This window comes from Cherax quadricarinatus, chromosome 43 (assembly GCF_038502225.1).
Source record: "Cherax quadricarinatus isolate ZL_2023a chromosome 43, ASM3850222v1, whole genome shotgun sequence".
NCBI lineage: Eukaryota > Metazoa > Arthropoda > Malacostraca > Decapoda > Parastacidae > Cherax > Cherax quadricarinatus.
Window position 1 is genome coordinate 31,148,728 of NC_091334.1, and position 23,457 is coordinate 31,172,184.

Genomic DNA, 23,457 nt, shown 5'->3' on the forward strand with positions numbered 1-23,457 from the left:
CATAAACCCTCCACCATAATGGCTTCCTATCACATACATAAACCCTCCACCATAATGGCTTCCTATCACATACATAAACCCTCCACCATAATGGCTTCCTATCACATACATAAACCCTCCACCATAATGGCTTCCTATCATATACATAAACCCTCCATCATAATGGCTTCCTCTCACATACATAAACCCTCCACCATAATGGCTTCCTCTCACATACATAAACCCTCCATCATAATGGCTTCCTCTCACATACATAAACCCTCCACCATAATGGCTTCCTCTCACATACATAAACCCTCCACCATAATGGCTTCCTATCACATACATAAACCCTCCACCATAATGGCTTCCTCTCACATACATAAACCCTCCACCATAATGGCTTCCTCTCACATACATAAACCCTCCACCATAATGGCTTCCTCTCACATACATAAACCCTCCACCATAATGGCTTCCTATCACATACATAAACCCTCCACCATAATGGCTTCCTATCACATACATAAACCCTCCATCATAATGGCTTCCTCTCACATACATAAACCCTCCACCATAATGGCTTCCTCTCACATACATAAACCCTCCACCATAATGGCTTCCTATCACATACATAAACCCTCCATCATAATGGCTTCCTCTCACATACATAAACCCTCCAACATAATGGCTTCCTCTCACATACATAAACCCTCCACCATAATGGCTTCCTATCACATACATAAACCCTCCATCATAATGGCTTCCTCTCACATACATAAACCCTCCACCATAATGGCTTCCTCTCACATACATAAACCCTCCACCATAATGGCTTCCTCTCACATACATAAACCCTCCACCATAATGGCTTCCTCTCACATACATAAACCCTCCACCATAATGGCTTACTCTCACATACATAAACCCTCCACCATAATGGCTTCCTCTCACATACATAAACCCTCCACCATAATGGCTTCCTCTCACATACATAAACCTTCCACCATAATGGCTTCCTCTCACATACATAAACCCTCCATCATAATGGCTTCCTCTCACATACATAAACCCTCCACCATAATGGCTACCTATCACATACATAAACCCTCCATCATAATGGCTTCCTCTCACATACATAAACCCTCCACCATAATGGCTTCCTCTCACATACATAAACCCTCCACCATAATGGCTTCCTCTCACATACATAAACCCTCACCCATAATGGCTTCCTCTCACATACATAAACCATCCACCATATTGGCTTCCTCTCACATACATAAACCCTCCACCATAATAACTTCCTCTCACATACATAAACCCTCCACCATAATGGCTTCCTCTCACATACATAAACCTTCCACCATAATGGCTTCCTCTCACATACATAAACCCTCCATCATAATGGCTTCCTCTCACATACATAAACCCTCCACCATAATGGCTTCCTCTCACATACATAAACCCTCCACCATAATGGCTTCCTCTCACATACATAAACCCTCCACCATAATGGCTTCCTCTCACATACATAAACCCTCCACCATAATGGCTTCCTCTCACATACATAAACCCTCCATCATAATGGCTTCCTCTCACATACATAAACCCTCCACCATAATGGCTTCCTCTCACATACATAAACCCTCCACCATAATGGCTTCCTCTCACATACATAAACCCTCCACCATAATGGCTTCCTCTCACATACATAAACCCTCCATCATAATGGCTTCCTCTCACATACATAAACCCTCCACCATAATGGCTTCCTCTCACATACATAAACCCTCCACCATAATGGCTTCCTCTCACATACATAAACCCTCCACCATAATGGCTTCCTCTCACATACATAAACCCTCCACCATAATGGCTTCCTCTCACATACATAAACCCTCCATCATAATGGCTTCCTCTCACATACATAAATCCTCCACCATAATGGCTTCCTCTCACATACATAAACCCTCCATCATAATGGCTTCCTCTCACATACATAAACCCTCCACCATAATGGCTTCCTCTCACATACATAAACCCTCCACCATAATGGCTTCCTCTCACATACATAAACCCTCCACCATAATGGCTTCCTATCACATACATAAACCCTCCACCATAATGGCTTCCTCTCACATACATAAACCCTCCACCATAATGGCTTCCTATCACATACATAAACCCTCCACCATAATGGCTTCCTCTCACATACATAAACCCTCCACCATAATGGCTTCCTATCACATACATAAACCCTCCATCATAATGGCTTCCTCTCACATACATAAACCCTCCACCATAATGGCTTCCTCTCACATACATAAACCCTCCACCATAATGGCTTCCTCTCACATACATAAACCCTCAACCATAATGGCTTCCTATCACATACATATACCCTCCATCATAATGGCTTCCTCTCACATACATAAACCCTCCACCATAATGGCTTCCTATCACATACATAAACCCTCCATCATAATGGCTTCCTCTCACATACATAAACCCTCCACCATAATGGCTTCCTATCACATACATAAACCCTCCACCATAATGGCTTCCTCTCACATACATAAACCCTCCACCATAATGGCTTCCTATCACATAAATAAACCCTCCACCATAATGGCTTCCTCTCACATACATAAACCCTCCACCATAATGGCTTCCTATCACATACATAAACCCTCCATCATAATGGCTTCCTCTCACATACATAATCCCTCCACCATAATGGCTTCCTCTCACATACATAAACCCTCCATCATAATGGCTTCCTCTCACATACATAAACCCTCCACCATAATGGCTTCCTATCACATACATAAACCCTCCATCATAATGGCTTCCTCTCACATACATAAACCCTCCACCATAATGGCTTCCTATCACATACATAAACCCTCCATCATAATGGCTTCCTCTCACATACATAAACCCTCCACCATAATGGCTTCCTATCACATACATAAACCCTCCATCATAATGGCTTCTACCACTTCAATAAAGGATCTAACCAGGACAAAACCCAAGCACCACGAACCAGTCAATGCAGGAGTTTACACTATACCCTGTGGAGGCTGTGACAAGATCTACGTAGGTGAAACAGCAAGAAACCTCGACACCCGCCTCAATGAACACATATACGCATGTAGGAACGACAACTTAAACAACGCCTGTGTACAACACCGAAATTCCACCAATCATCTTATGAAATTCAGAGACGCCCAATTAGTGATAAAAGAAACTAATTTCCGCACACGCAAGTGCCTTGAATCAGCACTGATCGCTGTTTCGAATACAATTAAACAAAACAACGGCAGCTTCACCATCTCCGAAGTCTTAGCAAGAATCCTCCTGAAAACAGTAAACCCTGCCATCACATAGTCTCTCCTGTTATACTACACAAAGCACAGAGAGTGAACACTGAAACAACCTGCCTCATTCCAGTTAATATTTGTCCAACCTATTTTTATGTTACCCAAGTAATAGCTTTTATATCCTTTTACTCATGTACGAATTAATTGCTTTTGTCACTACCACTACTACTACTACTACTACCACCACTAGTGAACATCGAAATGGTACCTCACTAGTATTCACCTCACTCTGAGCCTTTATATACCCTCTGTGTCCATGTATTGTTTGTAATGGCTTGATAAAGCTCCTGGAGAGCGAAACGTTGCCACAATAAATGTCACATTAGTTGCACTTGTGTCCTTTTACTTTACATACATGACACTGGCAGGTATTGGTGCTACATGACACTGGCAGGTATTGGTGCTACATGACACTGGCAGGTATTGGTGCTACATGACACTGGCAGGTATTGGTGCTACATGACACTGGCAGGTATTGGTACTTCATGACACTGGCAGGTATTGGTGCTACATGACACTGTCAGGTATTGGTGCTACATGACACTGGCAGGTATTGGTACTTCAAGACACTAGCAGGTATTGGTGCTACATGACACTGGCAGGTATTGGTGCTACATGACACTGGCAGGTATTGGTGCTACATCACACTGGCATGTATTGGTGCTACATGACACTGGCAGGTATTGGTGCTACATGACATTGGCATGTATTGGTGCTACATGACACTGGCAGGTATTGGTACTACATGACACTGGCAGGTATTGGTACTACATGACACTGGCAGGTATTGGTGCTACATGACACTGGCAGGTATTGGTGCTACTTGACACTGGCAGGTATTGGTGCTACATGACACTGGCAGGTATTGGTGCTACATGACACTGGCAGGTATTGGTGCTACATGACACTGGCAGGTATTGGTACTACATGACACTGGCAGGTATTGGTACTACATGACACTGGCAGGTATTGGTGCTACATGACACTGGCAGGTATTGGTGCTACATGACACTGGCAGGTATTGGTGCTACATGACACTGGCAGGTATTGGTGCTACATGACACTGGCAGGTATTGGTGCTACATGACACTGGCAGGTATTGGTGCTACATGACACTGGCAGGTATTGGTACTACATGACACTGGCAGGTATTGGTGCTACATGACACTGGCAGGTATTGGTGCTACATGACACTGGCAGGTATTGGTGCTACATGACACTGGCAGGTATTGGTACTACATGACACTGGCAGGTATTGGTGCTACATGACACTGGCAGGTATTGGTGCTACATGACACTGGCAGGTATTGGTGCTACATGACACTGGCAGGTATTGGTGCTACATGACACTGGCAGGTATTGGTGCTACATGACACTGGCAGGTATTGGTGCTACATGACACTGGCAGGTATTGGTGCTACATGACACTGGCAGGTATTGGTACTACATGACACTGGCAGGTATTGGTGCTACATGACACTGGCAGGTATTGGTGCTACATGACACTGGCAGGTATTGGTACTACATGACACTGGCAGGTATTGGTACTACATGACACTGGCAGGTATTGGTGCTACATGACACTGGCAGGTATTGGTGCTACATGACACTGGCAGGTATTGGTGCTACATGACACTGGCAGGTATTGGTGCTACATGACACTGGCAGGTATTGGTGCTACATGACACTGGCAGGTATTGGTGCTACATGACACTGGCAGGTATTGGTGCTACATGACACTGGCAGGTATTGGTGCTACATGACACTGGCAGGTATTGGTGCTACATGACACTGGCAGGTATTGGTGCTACATGACACTGGCAGGTATTGGTGCTACATGACACTGGCAGGTATTGGTGCTACATGACACTGGCAGGTATTGGTGCTACATGACACTGGCAGGTATTGGTGCTACATGACACTGGCAGGTATTGGTGCTACATGACACTGGCAGGTATTGGTGCTACATGACTGGCAGGTATTGGTGCTACATGACACTGGCAGGTATTGGTTCTACATGACACTGGCAGGTATTGGTACTACATGACACTGGCAGGTATTGGTATTGGTGCTACATGACATTGGCAGGTATTGGTGCTACATGACACTGGCAGGTATTGGTACTACATGACACTGGCAGGTATTGGTGCTACATGACACTGGCAGGTATTGGTGCTACATGACACTGGCAGGTATTGGTACTACATGACACTGGCAGGTATTGGTGCTACATGACACTGGCAGGTATTGGTGCTACATGACACTGGCAGGTATTGGTACTACATGACACTGGCAGGTATTGGTACTACATGACACTGGCAGGTATTGGTGCTACATGACACTGGCAGGTATTGGTACTACATGACACTGGCAGGTATTGGTGCTACATGACACTGGCAGGTATTGGTGCTACATGACATTGGCAGGTATTGGTGCTACATGACACTGGCAGGTATTGGTGCTACATGACACTGGCAGGTATTGGTGCTACATGACACTGGCAGGTATTGGTGCTACATGACACTGGCAGGTATTGGTACTACATGACACTGGCAGGTATTGGTGCTACATGACACTGGCAGGTATTGGTACTACATGACACTGGCAGGTATTGGTACTACATGACACTGGCAGGTATTGGTGCTACATGACACTGGCAGGTATTGGTGCTACATGACACTGGCAGGTATTGGTACTACATGACACTGGCAGGTATTGGTGCTACATGACACTGGCAGGTATTGGTGCTACATGACACTGGCAGGTATTGGTGCTACATGACACTGGCAGGTATTGGTGCTACATGACACTGGCAGGTATTGGTGCTACATGACACTGGCAGGTATTGGTGCTACATGACACTGGCAGGTATTGGTACTACATGACACTGGCAGGTATTGGTACTACATGACACTGGCAGGTATTGGTACTACATGACACTGGCAGGTATTGGTACTACATGACACTGGCAGGTATTGGTGCTACATGACACTGGCAGGTATTGGTGCTACATGACACTGGCAGGTATTGGTGCTACATGACACTGGCAGGTATTGGTACTACATGACACTGGCAGGTATTGGTGCTACATGACACTGGCAGGTATTGGTGCTACATGACACTGGCAGGTATTGGTACTACATGACACTGGCAGGTATTGGTACTACATGACACTGGCAGGTATTGGTACTACATGACACTGGCAGGTATTGGTACTACATGACACTGGCAGGTATTGGTGGCTACATGACACTGGCAGGTATTGGTACTACATGACACTGGCAGGTATTGGTACTACATGACACTGGCAGGTATTGGTACTACATGACACTGGCAGGTATTGGTACTACATGACACTGGCAGGTATTGGTACTACATGACACTGGCAGGTATTGGTGCTACATGACACTGGCAGGTATTGGTACTACATGACACTGGCAGGTATTGGTGCTACATGACACTGGCAGGTATTGGTCCTACATGACACTGGCAGGTATTGGGCTACATGACACTGGCAGGTATTGGTGCTACATGACACTGGCAGGTATTGGTGCTACATGACACTGGCAGGTATTGGTGCTACATGACACTGGCAGGTATTGGTGCTACATGACACTGGCAGGTATTGGTGCTACATGACACTGGCAGGTATTGGTACTACATGACACTGGCAGGTATTGGTGCTACATGACACTGGCAGGTATTGGTGCTACATGACACTGGCAGGTATTGGTGCTACATGACACTGGCAGGTATTGGTGCTACATGACACTGGCAGGTATTGGTGCTACATGACACTGGCAGGTATTGGTGCTACATGACACTGGCAGGTATTGGTGCTGCATGACACTGGCAGGTACTGGTGCTACTACTGGCATGACATGACACTGGCAGGTATTGGTGCTACATGACACTGGCAGGTATTGGTGCTACATGACACTGGCAGGTATGCTACACTGGCAGGTATTGGGCTACATGACACTGGCAGGTATTGGTACTACATGACACTGGCAGGTATTGGTGCTACATGACACTGGCAGGTATTGGTGCTACATGAAACTGGCAGGTATTGGTATTGGCAGGTGGGCTACATGACACTGGCAGGTATTGGTGCTACATGACACTGGCAGGTATTGGTGCTACATGACACTGGCAGGTATTGGTGCTACATGACACTGGCAGGTATTGGTGCTACATGACACTGGCAGGTATTGGTGCTACATGACACTGGCAGGTATTGGTGCTACATGACACTGGCAGGTATTGGTGCTACATGACACTGGCAGGTATTGGTGCTACATGACACTGGCAGGTATTGGTACTACATGACACTGGCAGGTATTGGTGCTACATGACATTGGCAGGGTGGCAGGCTACATGACACTGGCAGGTATTGGTGCTACATGACACTGGCAGGTATTGGTGCTACATGACACTGGCAGGTATTGGTGCTACATGACACTGGCAGGTATTGGTGCTACATGACACTGGCAAGTATTGTGCTACATGACATTGGCAGGTATTGGTGCTACATGACACTGGCAGGTATTGGTGCTACATGACACTGGCAGGTATTGGTGCTACATGACACTGGCAGGTATTGGTGCTACATGACACTGGCAGGTATTGGTGCTACATGACACTGGCAGGTATTGGTGCTACATGACACTGGCAGGTATTGGTGCTACATGACACTGGCAGGTATTGGTGCTACATGACACTGGCAGGTATTGGTGCTACAAGACACTGGCAGGTATTGGCTACATGACACTGGCAGGTATTGGTGACACTGGCAGGAATTGGTGCTACATGACACTGGCAGGTATTGGTGCTACATGACACTGGCAGGTATTGGTGCTACATGACACTGGCAGGTATTGGTGCTACATGACACTGGCAGGTATTGGTGCTACATGACACTGGCAGGTATTGGTGCTACATGACACTGGCAGGTATTGGTGCTACATGACACTGGCAGGTATTGGTGCTACATAACATTGGCAGGTATTGGTGCTACATGACACTGGCAGGTATTGGTGCTACATGACACTGGCAGGTATTGGTACTACATGACATTGGCAGGTATTGGTGCTACATGACACTGGCAGGCTACATGACATTGGCAGGTATTGGTGCTACATGACACTGGCAGGTATTGGTGCTACATGACACTGGCAGGTATTGGTGCTACATGACACTGGCAGGTATTGGTGCTACATGACACTGGCAGGTATTGGTGCTACATGACACTGGCAGGTATTGGTGCTACATGACACTGGCAGGTATTGGTGCTACATGACACTGGCAGGTATTGGTGCTACATGACACTGGCAGGTATTGGTGCTACATGACACTGGCAGGTATTGGTGCTACATGACACTGGCAGGTATTGGTGCTACATGACACTGGCAGGTATTGGTGCTACATGACACTGGCAGGTATTGGTGCTACATGACACTGGCAGGTATTGGTGCTACATGACACTGGCAGGTATTGGTGCTACATGACACTGGCAGGTATTGGTGCTACATGACACTGGCAGGTATTGGTGCTACATGACACTGGCAGGTATTGGTGCTACATGACACTGGCAGGTATTGGTGCTACATGACACTGGCAGGTATTGGTGCTACATGACACTGGCAGGTATTGGTGCTACATGACACTGGCAGGTATTGGTGCTACATGACACTGGCAGGTATTGGTGCTACATGACACTGGCAGGTATTGGTGCTACATGACACTGCTACAAGACACTGGCAGGTATTGGTACTACATGACACTGGCAGGTATTGGTGCTACATGACAATGGCAGGTATTGGTGCTACATGACACTGGCAGGTATTGGGCTACATGACACTGGCAGGTATTGGTGCTACATGACACTGGCAGGTATTGGTGCTACATGACACTGGCAGGTATTGGTGCTACATGACATTGGCAGGTATTGGTGCTACATGACACTGGCAGGTATTGGTACTACATGACACTGGCAGGTATTGGTGCTACATGACACTGGCAGGTATTGGTGCTACATGACACTGGCAGGTATTGGTGCTACATGACACTGGCAGGTATTGGTGCTACATGACACTGGCAGGTATTGGTGCTACATGACACTGGCAGGTATTGGTGCTACATGACATTGGCAGGTATTGGTGCTACATGACACTGGCAGGTATTGGTGCTACTACAGGACACTGTCAGGTATTGGTTCTACTTGACACTGGCAGGTATTGGTTCTACATGACATTGGCAGGTATTGGTGCTACATGACACTGGCAGGTATTGGTGCTACATGACACTGGCAGGTATTGTGCTACATGACATTGGCAGGTATTGGTGCTACATGACACTGGCAGGTATTGGTGCTACATGACATTGGCAGGTATTGGTGCTACATGACACTGGCAGGTATTGGTGCTACATGACACTGGCAGGTATTGGTGCTACATGACACTGGCAGGTATTGGTGCTACATGACACTGGCAGGTATTGGTGCTACATGACACTGGCAGGTATTGGTGCTACATGACACTTGCAGGTATTTGTGCTACATGACACTGGCAGGTATTGGTGCTACATGACACTGGCAGGTATTGGTGCTACATGACATTGGCAGGTATTGGTGCTACATGACACTGGCAGGTATTGGTGCTACATGACACTGGCAGGTATTGGTGCTACATGACACTGGCAGGTATTGGTGCTACATGACATTGGCAGGTATTGGCAGGTGCTACATGACACTGGCAGGTATTGGCAGGTGCTACATGACACTGGCAGGTATTGGTGCTACATGACACTGGCAGGTATTGGTGCTACAAGACACTGGCAGGTACTATGACACTGGCAGGTATTGGTACTACATGACACTTTCAGGTATTGGTGCTACATGACACTGGCAGGTATTGGTGCTACATGACACTGGCAGGTATTGGTGCTACATGACACTGGCAGGTATTGGTGCTGCATGACACTGGCAGGTATTGGTGCTACATGACACTGACAGGTATTGGTGCTACATGACACTGGCAGGTATTGGTGCTACATGACACTGGCAGGTATTGGTGCTACATGACACTGACAGGTATTGGTGCTACATGACACTGGCAGGTATTGGTACTACATGACACTGGCAGGTATTGGTACTACATGACACTGGCAGGTATTGGTACTACATGACACTGGCAGGTATTGGTACTACATGACACTGGCAGGTATTGGTACTACATGACACTGGCAGCTATTGGTGCTACATGACACTGGCAGGTATTGGTACTACATGACACTGGCAGGTATTGGTACTACATGACACTGGCAGGTATTGGTACTACATGACACTGGCAGGTATTGGTAGTACATGACACTGGCAGGTATTGGTGCTACATGACACTGGCAGGTATTGGTACTACATGACACTGGCAGGTATTGGTACTACATGACACTGGCAGGTATTGGTGCTACATGACACTGGCAGGTATTGGTACTACATGACACTGGCAGGTATTGGTACTACATGACACTGGCAGGTATTGGTGCTACATGACACTGGCAGGTATTGGTGCTACATGACACTGGCAGGTATTGGTACTACATGACACTGGCAGGTATTGGTACTACATGACACTGGCAGGTATTGGTACTACATGACACTGGCAGGTATTGGTACTACATGACACTGGCAGGTATTGGTGCTACATGACACTGGCAGGTATTGGTGCTACATGACACTGGCAGGTATTGGTGCTACATGACACTGGCAGGTATTGGTGCTACATGACACTGGCAGGTATTGGTACTACATGACACTGGCAGGTATTGGTACTACATGACACTGGCAGGTATTGGTACTACATGACACTGGCAGGTATTGGTACTACATGACAGTGGCAGGTATTGGTGCTACATGACACTGGCAGGTATTGGTGCTACATGACACTGGCAGGTATTGGTGCTACATGACACTGGCAGGTATTGGTGCTACATGACACTGGCAGGTATTGGTACTACATGACACTGGCAGGTATTGGTACTACATGACACTGGCAGGTATTGGTGCTACATGACACTGGCAGGTATTGGTACTACATGACACTGGCAGGTATTGGTACTACATGACACTGGCAGGTATTGGTACTACATGACACTGGCAGGTATTGGTACTACATGACACTGGCAGGTATTGGTGCTACATGACACTGGCAGGTATTGGTACTACATGACACTGGCAGGTATTGGTGCTACATGACACTGGCAGGTATTGGTACTACATGACACTGGCAGGTATTGGTACTACATGACACTGGCAGGTATTGGTACTACATGACACTGGCAGGTATTGGTACTACATGACACTGGCAGGTATTGGTACTACATGACACTGGCAGGTATTGGTACTACATGACACTGGCAGGTATTGGTACTACATGAAGGTATCAGTGATAATGAAGGCTTTAGTACGAGGTTTTGATGTTAATATCAGGTGTAGGTAACAACTGTCTCTGACAGGTATCGGTGTAAGAAATATCAGTGTCATGTGTATGTGTCAGTGACAGTTTCCAGTGCCAGGCATAGGTGATATTTCCAGGTGCATATATACCACTGTTGTGAACTTCATTGCTAATTGTATGTTGCAGTGCCAGACGTTGGTGTGTGTGCCACGTGAGGGGTGTCACGTGGCACAGGTGCTTGTGCTAGGTATAGATATTGGCACCACTCGTAGATCTCAGTGTCATGTGAAGGTCTTAGAGTCATGGTGTAGGTGTAAGTGCCAACTGTATGTGTCAGTGCCAGATGTAGATGTCATTTAGCACCGTGTTGAGTGTGCACGATATGTTTCTTTGACTGCTGTGACTGTCATGATATGACTGATATGACTGTGCAGTTGTAGGTATATACATGTCGATGTGTGCAGGTGTTAGTGTATGACTGTGCTGATGCAGGTGTACAGATGTAGGTGCCTGCAGCAGTAAGTGAACAAAGGTGTCCACATCTATGGTATTTAGATGAATGATATTAACCTTTTAAATAAATTCTTGGGACTTGATCCTCTGTCCTCTGAATTGTGATGCACACACGTTAATATCAATGTTTATGAATCAGTTTTTAAAGGTTTAATAATTGTTTATCATTTTTTCAAAACCTGTGTAAAAATGTTCCGTCAGGGTTGTGAACGAAGAATGTTACGTCTACGAGAGTGGAAGGACGAGTCACCTGCCGCCCTGCACCATCCCTCGCAGTGACAACCTCTTCAGTATGGGTTGTGCTGGCAATAACGTGAGTTAACTCTCTTGATTATGTTGTCTCTGTGGTGTAGTTCATTGGACCAGGATCTGTGTATATCTAGATAGACTCTCAGGTGTCATGGTTATCGTTGTCTCGTTCGTCTAATAGCTTCTTCTTTCTCCTCGTGGTGATATTAAAATGTTTCTATTATCCTTCTCTCTCCCTTCGGTAATTTACAAATGTGCTTATTTTCGCTGACAACAATACCGTAAATCTACTGTAATTCTTACATACTTCTTTGTCTTCTGTATCCTTTTAAATCTGTCTTATTGCATGAGAATTTATAGTTAAAGTATTTTTACCTGATGTGGCTGTCAGCCAATTTCTATTATTAATTTTCATTTAATATTAATATGATTTATTAACTAGAATTTAACATGAAGAATAAAAAATGGCAAAACTTTGGATAGAGAAGTAGGAACATAACACGTATTTGGAAAGACAAAAGTAATGACTATGTGTCGAGAAGTGAAAGAGGTGAGAATATATACCAGACGGGGAGGAGGAAGGAGAAAAAGGAGAGGTAGTACTACTACTAGTGGTTGTAAAAGTAGTAGCAGCAGTACTACTAGTAGTAGTAGTATCAGTAAAGAGTAGTAGTATTGAAAGTAGTGGTGGTAGAAGTAGTAGCAGTAGTGGTAGAAGTGATGGGGCAGCAGTGTTTGAGGTAGGAATAAGGGAGCAGAATGTAAGTGGTAAAACAGGGAAAAATATAGCAGATAGTGTAGTAGTAATGAAAATATAGTAGTAGTAGTTGTAGTAGTAATAGTAGTAGTAGTACTAATAATAAGAGCAAGAGAACAGTGGAGCACTGAAGGGGAATACTGGAACAGGACAAAGACCCTTCGAGACAAAACCCTATTGGACAAAACCCACCAATTCAGAAGAAATGAAAATCAATGAAAATACAGGAAAGGTGAAGAGGTAAGAAGAAGAGGCAAAGTTCAGGTCAATTCACAAGTGCTGTTAAGTTTACAGCACTTGACAACGTAATGAGAAGACAGGTAGTAACAGAGATAGAACCAGGACTAATATTTATGTTAGACATATCATGTATAAGTGATGTTTCAACAAGACGGAGTCTGTGACGACTAGAAGAACAGTAGACAGCTTTCTTAGAGGACCACTTAATATGACTGTCATCTCAAATATGAGAGAAGAGAGTATTATTAGTGTCAGCAAGGTGCAGATTTATTTTGTGTTCCTTAAGTCTGTCAGAAAGACAGCACCTAGTTTCAAATTATTGGAATGGGCAAGAGGAGCAGGAAATGAGGTAGAAATCGTTTTACGACAAACTACTTCACATGCTCACTCTGGCGAGAATAGTCCTTTTATCTTGCTCATTTTCCGTGACCTTCGCAACTGTGATCCTCAATTTGTGACTCGGAAATTTTCACTCTTCGCAGCTATTTCTCTTGCTTTGGTTACCCTCCCGATCTCATAAACTCTGCCTACTCTCATGTTAAACAGACTGTATTCCCTCCCAGACTCTCGTCTCCCGTGACATCTCCTGTTGTTTGCCATCCCTACATTTCCAGTCTCCTAAATCTTACCAACATCTTCCATCCTATAAATATCAAACTTGTTTTCCGCCAAATTAACATCCTTCGTAGCAATTTAGTTTATCTGCCACTGATACTTCCCATGTCTACTTCCTGTTTCTCTTGTCCTCTACAATACTTTGGAGAAACTGACCGCTCTCTTTCTGACAGCATTAACCCTTAAACTGTCCAAACAGATCTACGTTCACATCCGTAGTGATTCAAAAGCAGATCTACGTTATTTTACATATTTTCAAATAAAAAAAAAAGTAGACCACAGTTTTTTACACGTTTTTAAATGTGAAAAAACAAAAACAAAAAGAAGATCTACGTTTTTTACGTACTTTCAAATGTTAAAAAACGTAGATCTACGTTTGGACAGTTTAAGGGCCAAAGAAGCTTTCTGACATTACTAATACCATTTTCTCTCATATTACAGATCACAATCATCCTGTTAACTAGTTCTCTGCCAAAACTGTCTACCTTTCTTCTTGTTGTCTTCACAGACAACGTTCTGTTGAATCATCCTTTGTACATGACATAACTAATGTCAGGGAACAACGGAGCTGTTGGGTTCTCCATGTTGAAGACATTAACAGAGAAATGAACTTATAACTGAAAACGAAAAAAAAACGAGCTCATTAAATAAACTTACTTTTGAAGGAAATCAAAACTAAAAAAAACAGACAAAGCAAACTCCGACAGACATACCAGTTGATGAGTTAGTGAAGGCTGACCTGGAGGTGGAGAAAGTCAGGTAGTTCAGAGGCCTCCTTGTTACAGGTACTTCACCGGCAGGTAATTGACGAGTTAAGAAAAGATAGTTAGATGCTTCCGTGAAGTCTGAGCAGCACCGTGGAGATATGCAGATTCCAAAGCTAGGTACGAACTCCATGCAAATTAGTCTAAGACCAACTAATGTCTGTAGAGCAACTATTGTATATAATTACTTGGAACCTTGAAAACACAAGGATACTTCAACAGGGAGAGAGTAGGTGGAGTGAGGACACAAAAGTTGCCTCCAATGAAGAGAGAAAAGTGAGGACAGAATTAAGAGTAAAGACAGCATGTGACGAAGCATTGTATGTGGCCATATGTGGCGGCAGATGGAGCCACATACGACTCTCGAGAGTGAGAATGTCAGACCCTAACAATCAAACTACAGTCACACGAAACATCAGCTACACTGGTCAATAACAAAGAATTTAGGGTATTTTGTAATGTGTCAGTAGGTTTTACAAATCAGCTCTAGTTTGTTAAATATTGCATACGTACCAACAGTTAACAGGGAGCTTAGCCAGAACGCTTATATAAGTGTATGTAGTGACAATCTGAATGTACAGGTAATTTTAATAAAGATTCGAATTTTATTTTTAAATTATATAATATTTAACGAAAAGAGTTGTATCAACAACGACCACCTGACAACATTGTGTAACCTTCATTCTTCACGAACAGTCTGCTCAGACAACCCCAATGCATTTTGCTACGTTTGTGGCGAATACTCTTAGCAAAGATAAAGAAAAAAAACATAACAAATTTTGTAGAACAAACTGATGTTGCTTATTTTGTTGTTGTTCTTGGAGAACTAGACAAGTTTTGGGCTCCCCATACGGTTTGTAACACTTGTGTAGAATGATAACGACAATGAAAAATTAGGTAAAGGAAAAGTTTAAACTCGGGTGTGTCTATGATGTTGAGAGCCGAAAAATCACCAAAGTGATTGTTATTTCCGTATGGTCAGTGTGAAAAGGTTGAATTAATACAAGAAAGTCAAGATGAATTATCTTGATTTGGGATCAGCAAGAAGACCTGAGCCACACAGCGAATACGTTCCCATGCCAGTGTTTACAACACTACCTGACCTTCCATTGTCAGATGTTGAAGAAACTCAGGGTTTAAGATGTAACACAGATGCTAGCAGTGGCAGTGAATGTAAAGTAAACATTTCAACACTCCTCCAGTTCTCCCAGGAAGAACTTAATGATCCGATACGTGACCTCAGTTTGTCAAAGCAATCATCTGATCTTTCAGCATCCAGACTAAAAGAAAAGAACCATCTACAACAAGTTAAAATAACAGCTTATCGGACAAGAGAGCTTAAACTCCTTCCTCACTTCAGCCAAGATAAAGAATTCGTATACTGCAGTAACACCCCTGAACTTCTTCGAGTGTTACTTAAAAATAGACCAGGAGAATAGAGGCTGTTCATAGACAGTTCCATTAGAAACTTGAAATGTTTCTTATTGCACAATAGTAAACAATATGCATCTCTTCCAATTGGTCACTCAACAAAACTTAAAGAATAAGAAAATATCAGAATGGCATTTCAGAAGCTTTCCTGTCATGAGCATAAGATATCTTTTGTGTTGATCTGAAGATGGTAAACTTGTTTGGGCAACAGAGTGGATATACAAAGTACCTTTGTTTTATCTGTCTGTGGTACAGTAGGGTGAAGGCAGATCACTGGATGAAAGTGACATAACCTTCAAGAGAACACATGACTCTAGGTACATCAAACATTAATAACGAGCCATTGGTTGACAGGGATAACATTATTCTGCCACCACTCCACATTAAGTTAAGGCTAATGAAGCAATTCGTTAAAGCCTACGACAAAGGTAGCAGCTGCTTCGAATACATTTATAGATCGTTCCCTAGAGTACGTATGGAAAAAACTGAAAGCTGGAATTTCTTTATGATCCTCAAATTAGAAAGCTTATCAAGGATTCTAATTTCACAAAATGTTTATGAATGGTACAGTTATGTGTCAAGAACTTCTTGGGTAATCACAAAGGAGATAACTATGAGGAACTGCTACATAACATGCTGACATGCTGTAAGAATTTAGGTGCTAATATGAGCATAGATTTACACTTTCTCCATAGTCACCTAGACAGATTTCCACATAATCTTGGTGAGGTAAGTGAAGAACAAGGGTAGAGGTTCCACTAAACTATAAAGGTAATGGAGGGAAGGTGTCAAGGTAGATGGGACAAACACACATGATGGCAGATTATTGCTGGAGCCTCCAACGACACTGTGCTGATCACAAACACACATGATGGCAGATTATTGCTGGAGCCTCCAACGACACTGTGCTGATCACAAACACACATGATGGCAGATTATTGCTGGAGTCTCCAACGACACTGTGCTGATCACAAACACACATGATGGCAGATTATTGCTGGAGTCTCCAACGACACTGTGCTGATCACAAGCACACATGATGGCAGATTATTGCTGGAGCCTCCAACGACACTGTGCTGATCACAAACACACATGATGGCAGATTATTGCTGGAGTCTCCAACGACACTGTGCTGATCACAAACACACATGATGGCAGATTATTGCTGGAGTCTCCAACGACACTGTGCTGATCACAAACACACATGATGGCAGATTATTGCTGGAGTCTCCAACGACACTGTGCTGATCACAAACACACATGATGGCAGATTATTGCTGGAGTCTCCAACGACACTGTGCTGATCACAAACACACATGATGGCAGATTATTGCTGGAGTCTCCAACGACACTGTGCTGATCACAAACACACATGATGGCAGATTATTGCTGGAGCCTCCAACGACACTGTGCTGATCACAAACACACATGATGGCAGAGTCTCCAACGACACTGTGCTGATCACAAACACACATGATGGCAGATTATTGCTGGAGCCTCCAACGACACTGTGCTGATCACAAACACACATGATGGCAGATTATTGCTTGAGCCTCCAACGACACTGTGCTGATCACAGACATAGAAGAAAATTGTTTTGATATGCAGTAATTAGTGGTAACTGAGTTATCTTATTATGTTAATCTGTTATTATATAGAATAAAGTGCTAGTATGTATTACATGATTTGACTTCTGCATGTTTCAAAAATCAATTTCAATGCGATTTTTAAGTTAGTCCCGCCTGAACAGTATATTTTTAACGTCTTTTATGATGGTTTTCAATGGGATACTAAATTTATCAGAAACTAGAGCCAATCAAGCAAAATCGATAACATTCGGAACCATCACCACAAACTTACCTTAAATAACAAAAAAAGGCACAATACCGTGACTGGAACGATACACAAATAACCCGCACATAAAAGAGAGAAGCTTACGACGACGTTTCGGTCCGACTTGGACCACTGACAAAGTCACCATTGACAAAGTGTGACTTTGTCAATGGTCCAAGTCGGACCGAAACGTCGTCGTAAGCTTCTCCCTTTTATGTGCGGGTTATTTGTGTAACTTACCTTAAAATCTGCGTAACATCATTGAGCAGAAAATGGTCGGTAATATTACTTTACACCGAACATTAACCTTAGTCCTGGTGTTGTTTCTCTTGACGTCTTTCTCGTTATGTTGTCTTAGGTTCTACTCTTCACAACTCTCGTCACTCCATGTTTACCGTCTCCTCCACTTCTTATCTTTTGTTCTGCTTTGGTGGGTTTTGTCCAATTTGGGGGGGCGTCTCTCCACTTTTTTTTGTCCTATTCCAGTGAGCCAGCAAGTCTTCTGCGGTGCTTCTCTTTTCTCTTGTTCTTATGACCCGTGGCTCGGTTGGGAACGCTCTTGCCTCACACACTGAGTGTCAGTGGTTCAATCTATGGCATGGGTGAAAACACTGGACATGTTTCCTTACACCTACTGTCTCTGTTCACCTAGCAGTAAGTAGCTACCTCGTATGGTCCTTTACGACGCAGTGACTTTCTTGAGTTGCAGTTGGCTAACCCTCTGAGGTTAAAAGTCCGAACAGTTCTTATCTTATTTAAACAACTACTACTAATACTATCGTTTTTGACTCGCGAAATCGTAATAAGCAAATCACAAAATAGGAGGGAAGGGAACCCATGGCAGGTCCATACTGCAGCTCTGCTGGTACGGAATTCCTCTGTAAAAACCTGTGTATATAGTCATACAACTATATACCTTCCTGTGGTGTATAGTTTAATGAACCATGTTAGAGCCAACTGGCCCAGTGGTTAGCGCACTTGCTTGGGAGTTTCACGACTCCCCTGCCATGTGTTCGAGCCCCACACTTTCCTTGATGTGACTAATACTTGAGCTAGAGCTCGTCACGGCCATGCTAGTGGGAGATTCGTCTGTAAAAATTTGCATTTTTGGTCACAGTGGTGCCTATGCTAACCTTCCTATGGTGTAGAAATATACCTGGTTGGATGAATCTTATTGAAGCTACCTGGCCCAGTGGCTAACGCGACGGTCTGGAGCTTTGACTCTGATCGCGGGTTCAAACCCCACTAGTGGTATGGTTTATTTGCAATCATGTCTTTACGATCCCGTGAGTCGAGTTATACTGCTGCTGCTACCTTCTTATTTCTACGTCTACCACTGCTGTCCTACTATCACTTCTACCACAACTTCTACATCAACTAATGCCACTTTTAATGTTACTAAAATTACTACTACTACTACTAATAATAATAATGATAATAATAATAATAATAATAATAATAAAACTTCCAGGTTCTACTATTAATCCTACTATTACTACTAATAATAATCGTATTAATTAATACTACTACAACTGCTAACAACAATAATAATAATAATAATAATACTGATTACAACTACTAAAACTATTATTACTACTAATAATAATATTATTACTACAACAACTACTACAACTTCTGTTACTACTACAACTACTGTTACTACTACAACTACTGTTACTACTACAACTACTGTTACTACTACAACTTCTGTTACTACTACAACTACTGTTACTACTACAACTACTGTTACTACTACAACTTCTGTTACTACTACAACTTCTGTTACTACTACAACTTCTGTTACTACTACAACTACTGTTACTACTACAACTTCTGTTACTACTACATCTTCTGTTACTACTACAACTTCTGTTACTACTACAACTACTGTTACTACTACAACTTCTGTTACTACTACAACTTCTGTTACTACTACAACTTCTGTTACTACTATAACTTCTGTTACTACTACAACTTCTGTTACTACTACAACTACTGTTACTACTACAACTACTGTTACTACTACAACTTCTGTTACTACTACAACTACTGTTATTACTACAACTTCTGTTACTACTACAACTTCTGTTACTACTACAACTTCTGTTACTACTACAACTACTGTTACTACTACAACTACTGTTACTACTACAACTTCTGTTACTACTACAACTACTGTTATTACTACAACTTCTGTTACTACTACAACTACTGTTATTACTACAACTTCTGTTACTACTACAACTTCTGTTACTACTACAACTTCTGTTACTACTACAACTACTGTTACTACTACAACTACTGTTACTACTACAACTTCTGTTACTACTACAACTACTGTTATTACTACAACTTCTGTTACTACTACAACTTCTGTTACTACTACAACTTCTGTTACTACTACAACTTCTGTTACTACTACAACTTCTGTTACTACTACAACTTCTGTTACTACTACAACTACTGTTACTACTACAACTTCTGTTACTACTACAACTTCTGTTACTACTACAACTTCTGTTACTACTACAACTACTGTTACTACTACAACTTCTGTTACTACTACAACTACTGTTACTACTACAACTTCTGTTACTACTACAACTTCTGTTACTACTACAACTACTGTTACTACTACAACTACTGTTACTACTACAACTTCTGTTACTACTACAACTTCTGTTACTACTACAACTTCTGTTACTACTACAACTTCTGTTACTACTACAACTTCTGTTACTACTACAACTTCTGTTACTACTACATCTTCTGTTACTACTACAACTTCTGTTACTACTACAACTTCTGTTACTACTACAACTTCTGTTACTACTACAACTACTGTTACTACTACAACTTCCGTTACTACTACAACTTCTGTTACTACTACAACTTCTGTTACTACTACAACTACTGTTACTACTACAACTTCTGTTACTACTACAACTTCTGTTACTACTACAACTTCTGTTACTACTACATCTTCTGTTACTACTACAACTTCTGTTACTACTACAACTACTGTTACTACTACAACTTCTGTTACTACTACAACTACTGTTACTACTACAACTACTGTTACTACTACAACTACTGTTACTACTACAACTTCTGTTACTACTACAACTTCTGTTACTACTACAACTTCTGTTACTACTACATCTTCTGTTACTACTACAACTTCTGTTACTACTACAACTACTGTTACTACTACAACTTCTGTTACTACTACAACTACTGTTACTACTACAACTACTGTTACTACTACAACTTCTGTTACTACTACAACTTCTGTTACTACTACAACTTCTGTTACTACTACAACTACTGTTACTACTACAACTACTGTTACTACTACAACTACTGTTACTACTACTACGCTACTGTTACTACTACACTACTGTTACTACTACAACTTCTGTTACTACTACATCTTCTGTTACTACTACAACTTCTGTTACTACTACAACTACTGTTACTACTACAACTACTGTTACTACTACAACTTCTGTTACTACTACAACTACTGTTACTACTACAACTTCTGTTACTACTACAACTACTGTTACTACTACAACTTCTGTTACTACTACAACTACTGTTACTACTACAACTACTGTTACTACTACAACTTCTGTTACTACTACATCTTCTGTTACTACTACAACTGTTACTACTACAAACTACTACAACTTCTGTTACTACTACAACTTCTGTTACTACTACAACTTCTGTTACTACTACAACTTCTGTTACTACTACAACTTCTGTTACTACTACAACTTCTGTTACTACTACAACTTCTGTTACTACTACAACTTCTGTTACTACTACAACTTCTGTTACTACTACAACTTCTGTTACTACTACAACTTCTGTTACTACTACAACTTCTGTTACTACTACAACTACTGTTACTACTACAACTACTGTTACTACTACAACTACTGTTACTACTACAACTACTGTTACTACTACAACTTCTGTTACTACTACAACTTCTGTTACTACTACAACTTCTGTTACTACTACAACTTCTGTTACTACTACAACTTCTGTTACTACTACAACTTCTGTTACTACTACAACTTCTGTTACTACTACAACTTCTGTTACTACTACAACTACTGTTACTACTACAACTACTGTTACTACTACAACTGTTACTACTACACTCTTCTGTTACTACTACTGTTACTACTGTTACTACTACAACTTCTGTTACTACTACAACTTCTGTTACTACTACAACTTCTGTTACTACTACAACTTCTGTTACTACTACAACTTCTGTTACTACTACAACTTCTGTTACTACTACAACTTCTGTTACTACTACAACTACTGTTACTACTACAACTACTGTTACTACTACAACTACTGTTACTACTACAACTACTGTTACTACTACAACTACTGTTACTACTACAACTACTGTTACTACTACAACTTCTGTTACTACTACAACTACTGTTACTACTACAACTACTGTTACTACTACAACTTCTGTTACTACTACAACTACTGTTACTACTACAACTACTGTTACTACTACAACTACTGTTACTACTACAACTACTGTTACTACTACAACTTCTGTTACTACTACAACTTCTGTTACTACTACAACTTCTGTTACTACTGTTACTACTACAACTACTGTTACTACTACAACTTCTGTTACTACTACAACTTCTGTTACTACTACAACTACTTTTACTACTACAACTTCTGTTACTACTACAACTACTGTTACTACTACAACTTCTGTTACTACTACAACTTCTGTTACTACTACAACTTCTGTTACTACTACAACTACTGTTACTACTACAACTTCTGTTACTACACTTCTGTTACTACTACTGTTACTACTACAACTACTGTTACTACTACAACTACTGTTACTACTACAACTTCTGTTACTACTACATCTTCTGTTACTACTACAACTTCTGTTACTACTACAACTTCTGTTACTACTACTGTTACTACTACAACTTCTGTTACTACTACAACTTCTGTTACGACTACTGTTACTACTACAACTACTGTTACTACTACAACTACTGTTACTACTACAACTTCTGTTACTACTACATCTTCTGTTACTACTACAACTACTGTTACTACTACAACTACTGTTACTACTACAACTTCTGTTACTACTACATCTTCTGTTACTACTACACTGTTACTACTACAACTTCTGTTACTACTACAACTACTGTTACTAC

General features: G+C 42.1%; 1 protein-coding gene across 1 annotated transcript in view; it reads left to right on the plus strand.

The window, feature by feature from the left end:
• Positions 1-23,457, plus strand: part of LOC128694074 (uncharacterized peptidase C1-like protein F26E4.3) — a 164,335-nt gene that overhangs the window by 91,435 nt on the left and 49,443 nt on the right. Inside the window, exon 7 of the mRNA XM_070093827.1 lies at positions 12,533-12,644. Within this exon, the coding sequence (XP_069949928.1) occupies positions 12,533-12,644 (112 nt within the window). The remainder of the gene's footprint in view (positions 1-12,532; positions 12,645-23,457) is intronic.